Source organism: Herpailurus yagouaroundi, unplaced genomic scaffold (assembly GCF_014898765.1).
Source record: "Herpailurus yagouaroundi ecotype Mexico unplaced genomic scaffold, PumYag 29, whole genome shotgun sequence".
Lineage (NCBI taxonomy): Eukaryota > Metazoa > Chordata > Mammalia > Carnivora > Felidae > Herpailurus > Herpailurus yagouaroundi.
The window spans coordinates 48639164-48650186 of record NW_024412377.1 but is presented as its reverse complement, the minus strand read 5'-3'; the positions used below and the strand labels follow the sequence as shown (position 1 = coordinate 48650186).

The window sequence follows — 11023 nt, the reverse complement described above, 5'->3', positions numbered from 1 at the left end:
GAAAATTCCATTTCTATACCAGTGACTCCCAAATATTTATCTTTGTTTTAAATTTTTTTTTAAATATTTATTCATTTGTGAGAGACAGAGAGAGAGACAGACAGACAGAGCATAAGCAGGGGAAGAGCAGAGAGAGAGGAAGACACAGAATCTGAAACAGGCTCTAGGCTCTGAGCTGTTAGCACAGATCCCGATGCGGGGTTCGAACCCACCATCCATGAGATCATGACGGGAGCTGAAGTCAGACGCTTAACTGACTGAGCCACCCTGGCACCCCCCAAATACTTATCTTTATTCTAGATCTCTCTCCTGAACTTCAACAGCCTCCACCTGAAACCCAACACTTTCAAAATCCAGACTATTTCCTCCCAAATCTGTGTCACATGCAGCTTCCCTATCTCAGGTGGTGGCACTTCCAGTTCTTCCAGTTGTTTCAGGCCAAAATCCCCTGGAGTCATGTTTAAGCTCCTGCACCTCATATCCTGTAGAAAATCCTGGTTGCTCTACTGTGTAAACATCCAGAGCCTGAACTGCCCACTACCATCCCTTCCCGTCTTCTGACATACCGCACTCCTGACAGGTCTTCATGCTTCTCAACCCAGCAGCTACAGAGTCCTTATCAAAGGTAAGCCTGGTCTTGTCACTTCTATGCACCTGCAGTGGTGCTCCTTCTCGGGTAAACAGCTGGGAATTCATGTCTGGTCCCTGAACATTGTTGCCCATTGAACCTTAACCCTCAACTTGAGATGTATCTTTCAAGGGGTCACAAATTTGGCACTAAAGAGTAGTGATTCATGGAGGTTATGCAGGTCAAATTAAACAAACAAACAAACAAACAAACAAACCACTATGCTGTTTGGGAGCCTTTACGACACAATAGAGGCTGTCATAGGAGATGGACTTGCTAGAAAATTCAGTCCTACAAAATTATACTTAATCAACATCTCAGAGCCTTGGTTTTATGTCCCTGTTCTGGCTCTTGCTCATTATTTATTCCACTTAAAACACCCTCTGCTCCTTCCCCCATTTTCCAATGATGAATCTCACATGTCACTTTTTTAAGGGATTTTTCTGCCACTCCCTGCATCACCTCCCCACCCTCCCCTGTCAATTAATGATCTCCCTCCCTACCTTCATGCTTCCATTACTTTATTTAATCAATGCTAATTGGCTCCCTTACAATGTTTCAGGAGTATAACAGAGAAAAAAATGGAGGAGCTCTATCTTAGAGGAGTTTATGGTCTAGAATTGAGTACTTTTCAAGACCATAGCCATGTGTGGCTATTTAAATTTAAGTTAATTAAATAAAATTAAGTTAATTATTTTTAACTTCTAAGTTGTACTAGTTTCATTTCAAGTGCTCAGTAGTCAGATGTGGCTAACATCTACTATATTGCACAACATCCATATGCTATAATAACTCCGTCATCATGGAAAGTTCTAATGAACAGTACAAGGGAAAGTACACACAGTACAATGCACACACAATCAAGGGCAACAAGGTAAGAAACGCTGCACAGAGAACTGAAATAGTGTAATAGAGTGATGGGTTGGCTACTTTAGACAGAGGGACCAGAAGAATGTCTGAGAAGGTGACAGTTAAACAAGGGCCCAAAAGACAAAGAGAAATCTGAAACTGGTGGTGTAAAGGAATGGAGATCTAGGCAGAGGGTACCACTAGGGAAAAAGTCCTAATATGGGGATACATTTGAAAGAACCCCAAATGTCTGGAGCCCTGTGGCAGGGGAGAGAGACATAGAAGAAATTTGAGAGGTAGGCAGGATCCAGATAACTGGGGGGGATTTTGTAAATCTGGGTAAGACGTTAGGGTGTTTTCTTACTTTTTGTTGTTTTCTGAGAGAGCCGTGGGAACATCGTGAGGGGAAGAGTGACACAATCTGATTATATATTTACCAATTACATCATTCTGCCTGATTTTATTAGTTGCTTACTTACCTGTCTCTCCACCTGATTGCACAACCCTGGGTTTTTTCATTCTTAGTATATTAAGTCATGCGGCATTAGCCTCAATATATTGATAGCAAATGTGGTATGATTGAATTAAATTAGAAAAATCCTTACCATTGACCTTCTGGGCTTTGACTAAGTCTCGGAGTATGACAAAACTAGTCATAAAATATTTTGCCTCCCAAATAAATATAAGGCACGACCTACTTCTTTGTGAGGCATTTCAGAATGTGTTCCCCCACTTTTGCTGGTGGTCAACGTGGGGTCAATAGTGTTCCCTTTAAGTGGAGAATAAGAGGAGGATGGGAATCCAGAAAGGAGATTTTCCCTTGTGAGAACTCATCTTGTTACCCAATTGAATTCAAGTGTGTGGCATCGTAAAGCTAGGAGGACTAATAAAGGTCATATACTCCAATTGTTGGATGGAAGAGGTGAGTTTCAGCAAATAGGCCAGGGGGACAGCCAGTGTGAAGGCCCAGTGACAGGAAAGAGCTTGTATTCATGAAGGTGGAGTAGAGTCTAAGACAGGGGCCCCCTCCAGACACAGAAGCACCCCACACCCCCAACAAGGCTGGAGCAGGAGCAGGCTGGAGAGGGCACACTCTAAGGGGACTGGGTGCTACAGGCCATTGCTGGCCATCTAATTGTATTTCATAACAAAGCAGAAAAACTGAGTTCTCATGTGGGCTCTCTAGATTTCTAAATGGTGGCCATTAATTAAAAATGAATTTTTTTAAGGATTAGTTTTTAACGTAATCTCTATGCCTACGTGGGGTTTGAAACTCACCACCCCAAGATCAAGAGTTGCATGCTCTACCAACTGAGGCAGCCAGGTGCCCCCAAGAAAAGAATTTTTGAACACTGTGGTACAAAGCACTTCTGTGGGCCAAATATAGTCTTTAGGCCACCAGTTTGTAGTATTAGGCTTTAGGTCTTTTTTCCAAGCACAGAGACTGCTGGAGTCAGGAGTTCACATTCCCGAGCAGCACAGGACCCGTTGCCACTGTTTTCATGTCTCCGTGAAGCCTGTGATGGGCTGCAAGTAGCCTAGAAATGGAGCATCAGTACCCTCCTGAGGGAAGTTACTGAATCTTTAGATCAGAGGACAGTTAATGAAGTACTAGGCAGGCTGACACATACTTGTATGGCTTAATGATTAAGTGCAAAAGTCGGAAGAGCTTGTCTGGAACCTTGGCTCACTTAACATCTACAAGCCTCAGTTTCCTCTTCTATGAAATGAGGTTAATAGCAGGACCTGCCGAAGGAGGTCTTTGAGGACTAAGTGGATGTGTGTGTTTGGCATAGAGCCCACCACACAGTAAGTTTTCCAAAAACCTTGGTTAGCATTAATGCATATTTACATTTCATTTTCAAAGGTCTCCCATATCGCTTTTGCTAACAATTCTTTGAGGGAGACACAGCAAGTACTTTTAGTGCTATGTTACAAATGAGGAAGTCAAGGCTTGGAAGAGATCAGTAACTCATGGACATACCCAGCTTTGCAAGTGACAGAGCTGGGATCTAAACCCAAGTCTGGTCCAGAATCTACTTCCTGAAATACTTTCTGACATCACTCAGTGAGATGTGGTCTGAGTCATTGCTTCCTGTAACATGGTCAGGCACGGTGATTTACATTTTTGATTAATTCTTGCCACTGGTAAACTTGACAGTATAAGGCTGGGGACTGATCATTGTAGCCACAGAGCAGGGAGTTCTCTGCACTCATTAAAGGGCCAGTTGACTCATCTCCGAGGCCAAGGGTAAGTGAAGACCAATCTTGGTTGTGATGGTCCCCTCACTGAGCCTGACTCTGGTTTCCTTTCTGTTTGCCCCTGTATCCCCTGTGTCAGCATCAGGAGTCAGTTTGGACTCTGTGGGGAAGGAGCTGGGAAACAAGGGGCTGACCTGAGGACAGCTTTGCCTGTCTATTGGAAGGTGCAGGATGGTCACACTAGAGATAACTGATATGTGAAGCTGTTGTGCATGGTCTGTCCTCACTGACGGGGCAGGCTCATGTGATCCACCCACTCAGGGTGAAAGGAGAAGTTGCAGTCTGAGAATTAAGACTTGTTCCGAGACCATCTGGTGAGGGGCACACCTACCAGTCTGCTTTCTCTTTCCTTCAGGCCAATACCATCATGCAGCCTTGGGTAGCCATCTTCAGCCCCATACTACTTCTGACAGGTAAGCGAACAGGTGGGCCGGGGTCTGGAAGCCCTGAAGATTGGGACACGTAGGAGACGTGTGAGTGTGGTGTAGGAAGATGGATGTGCTTGGGCTTTGGTGAAAGGTAATGGGTCAGTTAGTGGCCAAAGAACCACGCTAAATCTTACGCAAAAGAAATTGCTTAAATGCTATGACTTACAAAATCCATGGGTGAGTGAGCCAGACCCAATGCAGAACTGTGTATCATATCTTGTCATTTGTGTTTAAACAATAAAAGGGACGAGTGGACAGCAGTGTCAGCATGGACTACTCAAGTGTATGTAGGATGTAGTAACAGTGTTGCCATGAGCAGGAGGGGATGGGGAGAAGCTGGGATTAGATGGAAAGGGAACCAGTCCTCTATTGAACCATCCTGTGTCATTTGATTTTTTAAAAATGCTGTGCAACTATTTCTTTTAAAAGACTCTTAAATACAGAGAACAAACTGAGGGTTGATGGGGGGAGTGGAGGACAGGAGAAAATGGGTGATGGGCACTGAGGAGGGCACGTGTTGGGATGAGCACTGGGTGTTGTATGTAAGCGATGAATCACGGGAATCTACCCCCCCAAATCAAGAGGACACTATATACACTGTATGTTAACCAACCTAAAAATAAATTATATTAAAAAAAAAAAACAGAATAAAAGCATCCTTCAAAAGTTAAAAATAAATAAATAAAATAAACAAATAAATAAATAAAATGCTTTATAGGGTTTGAGGACATGATTATACTTAGTCATGAAATAGAGTATTCCTTTTAAATCAGAATTGGAATAAGCATGTTTATAAGTGATAAGAGAATTTAGTGATATAACTGAATGTCAACTCAACGTATAGGGGTGCTCTGGTGGCTCAGTGGGTTGAGTGGCCGACTCTTGATTTCTGCACAGGTCATGATCTCAGGGTTCGTGGGATTGAGCACCATGTCAGATTCCCAGAGTCTGCTTGGGATTCTCTTTCTCCATCTCTCTGCATGCACGCATGTGCACTCTCTCTCAAAATGAAATAAATAAACATTTTAAAAAAATAAAAAATAAAAAAATAAAAAATATAAAAAATATTTTATTTCAAAACACTCCATGAGATAGCAAAGTTAGGAATAGATATAATGCATACATTTTAAAAACAATAATCTCCAGAAGTCAGATTATGAAGGAAAGTTCATTTATTATAACTTATATAACTTGATTTTTATAATTAGCATGTATTATATTTATAATCTAAAAATGATACTAGGCAAAACTAAATATTCTAAGAATTCAGTGCCTTTTTCTTATTTTATATAACCATGAACATTTTATTCCCAGAGCATTTCCCAAAGTCATAGCCAAAATTGTAAATGTGATTGGTTGGTGAATTTCAGATTTCTTTTCATGGCCACCTTGTCTGAATTTGGCACGATAGGGCTTTTATGCCACTGCCCCAGGAGAGACTTCTTGGTTTTGTTTTTTAAGTGTCATAATTTAGTACTTGGTTGAGTGTTTTCCAACTGTCTGTTTTCACAGGGGAAGTGGGCCTCGCTCAGTTGTGGGGCTGCTAACAACATGTGAGAAGGGGTCCCTATTGGATTTTTTTAGACTGATCTTAAAGCCCATGATAAACCTCAGCTCCTCCTAGAAGTATTAGAAACCCATTTCCTAAATTTTTTAAAAATTTTTATTTATTTATTTTCAGAGAGAGAGAGAGAGAGAGAGAGAGAGAGATCATGGAGGAGGGGTGGAGAAAGAGGGATAGAGAGAAAATCCCAAGCAGACTCCATGTGTGTGGAACCCCATGTGGGGCTCAAACTCACAAACTTTGAGATCATGACCCGAGCAGAAATCAAGAGTCAGACGCGTAACTGACTGAGCCACCCAGGCACCCCAGTCAATAATACTTTAAACAAAACATTAGTTCTGCTTTTATTTATTTATTTTTTTAGCATTTATTTATTTTGAGATATAGAGAGTGGGGGGAGGGAGCAGGGGCAGAGAGAGGGAGAGAGAGAATCCCAAGCAGGCTCCACGCTATCAGAGCAGAGCCTGACACGGGGCTGAAACTCACAAACTGTGAGATAATGACCTGACCCGAAATCAAGAGTCAGACACTTAACCCACTGAGGTAGGTAGGTGCCCCAAGCTCTGCTTTTCTTATAAGAGAGGTGCTGTGAGGGGACATCACTTGCAATAGAAGTTTAAAAAGCTGCAATAAAAATTAAAACTTTAAATGCAATAGAATTTTTCAAACATATTTCAATTGAGACAGCAAATGAATCTGGGGAAGTGGAAAAGCCACATGTATGTCAAACACAGGATGAAATACATACTCATGTATTACTGGAGTGTCATTTGGTTTGAACCTTTTGGAAAGAAATTTGGTCATGTTCATCAAGAGAGTGAAAGTATTCCTGGTAATTTCTCTCTTTGACATCTGTCCTGTTAGAAAATAATCCTTAATACAGAAAAAAAGCTTTAATTATATCTTATCTACAAATATCATATAAATAATGCTTTTAAGAAAATGTTAACATAAAAAAAATTTTTTTTATGTTAATTTTGAGACAGAGAGAGACAGAGCATGAACAGGGGAGGGTCAGAGACAGAGGGAGACACAGAATCCAAAGCAGGCTCCAGGCTCTGAGCTGTCAGCACAGAGCCCGATGCAGGGGGCTTGAACTCACAAACCCACAAACTGTGAGATCCTGACCTGATCCGGAAGTCAGACACTTAACTGACTGAGCCACCCAGGCGCCCCAAGAATATGTTAACATAAAAAAGGAGTATGTTAACATAAAAATGCTTACAATGAATTTTTTTTAATTGAAGATACAAATCCATATGATTGCAAATGAAATAAACTACATTGAAAAGAAAACAGTGAAAATAAATATAAAACTGAAATATTGAGGCCTTATACTCTTCTTTCTCTTTACTTACAGATGCTGTAGTGTCTCACAAACAAGTGAATGGAGTGGTAGGCCTTCCTGCCACGCTGTCCTGCGCTTACTCGACAGCTAAGGGAGTCACCACCATGTGCTGGGGCAGAGGGGCATGTCCTGTGTCCCAGTGCTCAGATGTAATCATCTGGACTAATGGATCCCACGTCACTTTTCGGAAGCACCCACGTTATAAGCTAAAGGGAAACCTTTTAGAAGGGAATGTGTCTTTGACCATAGAGAACGTGGCTCAGACTGACAGTGGCATATACTGTTGTCGTGTTGAACACAGCGGGTGGTTCAATGACATGAAACTCACCCTGTCATTAGAGATAAAGCCAGGTGAGCTTGTTTTCCTTCTTCCTTTGATCGCTTCATGTGAGTTGGCTGAGATGTTGACTCTTTGGTAGTGTTTTTCTCCTTTAAGAGGGCAAGAGGAGGTTCCTACAGTCTTGTTTTTCAGCAACTGTTGGAAAATAGAATGACTTTTATTTGTATAAAACGAAGTCTTAGACCAATCTTGATTCAAGACGGTAAGCTAGAGGATCTTCCCAGTCAGCAAACTGTTCCCTAAAGCAGTGCTTCAAAAATGCTAGTTGGTTCATGAAAAAGCATTCACTGTTCCACTGTGAAATATAGTAAACATTTTTATCAAGCTGAATTTATTCAACTTAAAGAACGGCCCTTGTTCTCTGAGATTATGTTTTAGAGGAATTTTTAAATGTTCTTAGCATTTTTAAAACTATTTCGGAGCATTTCAAACATATAAAGTAGGTAATATGGTATAAGGTCTTATCATAATAGTAACACCCAGCTATAACAATTGTCAACTCAATCTTGTTGCATATCTTGTTATTAAGGAATATATAGTTCCTTCCTTCAGCCCTGCCTGGGAATTTTTGTAGCATATTTCACATCATATTGCAAAACTGCTTCTTTAAAAACAAAAATGACCTTATTGCAATATGAAAGCACTTATATTCCAATAACGACACACCAGTTGCTTTTAAGAATTTCATGAAATCCAGGGGCCCCTGGGTGACTCATTCGGTTAAGTGTCCGGCTTCAGCTCAGGTCGTGATCTCATAGTTTGTGAGTTCGAGCCCCGCGTTGGGCTCTGTGCTGACAGCTTGGACCCTAGAGCCTGCTTCAGTTTCTGTGTCTCCCTCTCTCTCTGCCCCTCCCCTGCTCATGCTCATGCTCTGTCTGTTAAACATAAATAAAGGTTAAAAAAATAAGAAAAAAAAAAAGAATTTCATGAAATCCAAAAATCTGTCTTGATGTGAACATCCTCATTTTCTTTACCACTGGATGAACAGAGTGGATTCCTCAGGATTCCCTGGTTTCTGGTGTTCTTTCCTAATGAAGTTCCTTCCACTAAACTCTTATATTGACAATAGAACCCAATACCTGTGGCCTTAATAAACTCTCTCTCTCTCTCTCTCTGTCTTAAATTAAGAGGAACTTGGTCTTGCAATCTACCAACTTTTGGACTTGGCCTGTTCCTTTTGTGAAGGCAAGTGGGATAAGGTCAATTCTGATGGAGAAAATAGCTGACTCTGGGGAAACTACATCTGGGAAGCAATTTAAGGAAGCCCAAGAATGCTGGTGACTGTAGTGTGCTCTAGACAGAAGTGAGGAGGCAGCATGTCCAGAAGAGATGATGATTGTAACTTTTTTGTATTTGTGAAATTTTTTATGGTTTGGTTGAATTTTTTATGGTTTGGTTGTATGGTTTGAAGCTGATAAAGTGCTTCAAAATTCTTTAATAGGTGGGCATTTACAAGGGCAGTGCTCTGTCAAGTGGGAAGAAGGTTCATAACTGAGCCAAAGTGACTCTGCCTCCAATAACTAACTCTTTGCTAAAGTTGTCTTACATTTTTCATAGGCTGAGCTTACTCTTCAAGCTTCTGTTAGGGATTTTTTTCCCACACCAGCATCTATAGTTATAGTTTCCTAGATTCTGCCCGGGAAAAATATTTACCACTGAAGAAGTCAAGTTCATTAGACAATTCCAGCAGGTCACCTCCTCTTTATTGTTTCCCTTATTCTCCTTTGCTTAGATTTTTTGCATACTCAGCATACTTGGTTTTAGCTGGAAGGAGGGGACTGGACTGTATTCTTTTCGGAAGCCTCTGACTACACCTTAGATCAGGGTCAGTAAACTATAGTTCCAGAACTAGATCAGATAACAAAACAGGGTCATTGTTTTATAAATTTTTATTAGAACAGCCATACACATTTGATATATATATTGTCTATGGCTGCCTTTCACTGACAGAGTTGAGCAACTGTGCCTGGGACTATAGGGTGTCCAAAGACTGAGGCATTTACTATCTGACCCTTCCCAGAAAGTTTGCTGACCTCTACTTTAGACTAATGATTCGCATTTAATAGACACTCACAAATATTTGTTGAAAAAAGTTTTTCCTCTTCAGATTCTAAATTAAGTTAGATCTTTCAGAAGAGTTTTCAAACCAATTGTCCCCTATATAAGTGAAATGGGTTTTCCTTTGCAGTTAGTCAAGTTGAAATTGAAGGAAACTTCTCATGGAGAAAAACGGTGCCTAGTGAGATCAAAAGTTTACATTCTTCATTCAGTCCTTGTTGGGGCTTAATTCCGGTTTCAGTTCTCTCTGGGTACTTCTGTGACCTTCATTAAGTGGTTTGGAATCCTACCCCACTTCTGACTCCAGAAAGAGTCTATGTTATTAGCTATTGTTATTATCTCTTAGGTAGAAAGGAACCATAAAACATCTAGTTTACCTTCTAACCAAATATATAAATAATCTGTGTGATTTATCTAGCTAATACACTAATGGATGTGAGTTAGCCCTCATTTAGGTTGCATGTGCCTCTATTGGCACGGTACCCTCAGGACTGATGGAACTGAATGCTATTTATTTGGTAAGCATTCTGGGCCTGGGAAATCCTGTTGAAGTCTTAGTCATTCACCACTGAGATGATGAAGACAGCTCCAGGCTCTAGACGTTTTCCTTAACTCACAGGTGTTTATGAAGATACATAAATCTGATATGCATGACTGGTCTCAAAGTGCTTCAGTGCAAATCCCAGGTGTCATTTTTCACCTCGGAACCTCCCCAAATATATATCTTTTAATGCAGCTGTTTCCTTTTCACCAGTATGTCTTCAAGCCCTCCTGTGTCACAGATTCTAGTTGACCAATGACAAGAACTCTGAGTTCAGGGAAAATTGGTGCCTAATTCTGCCTGGGGACAGTTTCTCATTGGTTGCATTGGTACATGGGCCCAACCCAAGGCTCTTGTTTCCTGCTGCTTGACTAATCCTTGCTTTCATATTGATTTCTAACTCCAGCTGTGGTCACCAGTGTTCCAACATCACCTAGGGCCTTTACCTCTACTTCTTCAATGCCAGCACCCACGCAGAACCTCAAGCCAGGTAAACAAATGTGTTTCTTGAGCCCTGAGGTCTTCTAATGAGAGGATGTAGACCATCCAGGGCATTATGTTAAAGCAGAAGTACAATCTAGGCTGAGTGTTCTTACCTGGGTTCCAAACATGGGCTTCACAGGGTCTGTGAATACCTGTCCCAAAATGTATGCACCTTTTAACATGTAATCATTTTTATTTATTTATTTATTTATTTATTTAAAAATTTTTTTCAACTTTTTTATTTATTTTTGGGACAGAGAGAGACAGAGCATGAACGGGGGAGGGGCAGAGAGAGAGGGAGACACAGAATTGGAAACAGGCTCCAGGCTCCGAGCCATCAGCCCAGAGCCTGACTCGGGGCTCGAACTCACGGACCGCGAGATCGTGACCTGGCTGAAGTCGGACGCTTAACCGACTGCGCCACCCAGGCGCCCCAACATGTAATCATTTTTAGAGAAAGGAGACTCATAGCTTTTGGTCAGATTATCCAATGCATTCATTATTAGCACCCACCCGGCCACC

General features: G+C 41.2%; 1 protein-coding gene across 6 annotated transcripts in view; it reads left to right on the top strand.

Moving 5' to 3' along the window:
* Positions 1–208: 208 nt before the first annotated feature.
* Positions 209–11023, top strand: part of HAVCR1 (hepatitis A virus cellular receptor 1) — a 31564-nt gene continuing 20749 nt past the window's right edge. For 2 of the 6 annotated variants that reach the window (XM_040443152.1, XM_040443144.1), the window contains exons 1-3: positions 209–625; positions 4095–4152; positions 7092–7430. In XM_040443152.1, coding sequence (XP_040299086.1) covers positions 587–625; positions 4095–4152; positions 7092–7430 — 436 coding nt within the window. In that variant the 5' untranslated portion in view covers positions 209–586. Of the gene's footprint in view, positions 626–3523; positions 3729–4094; positions 4153–7091; positions 7431–10424; positions 10509–11023 lie in introns of those variants that run through there. The other 4 variants (XM_040443116.1, XM_040443107.1, XM_040443125.1 and 1 more) reach the window with 4 other exon arrangements.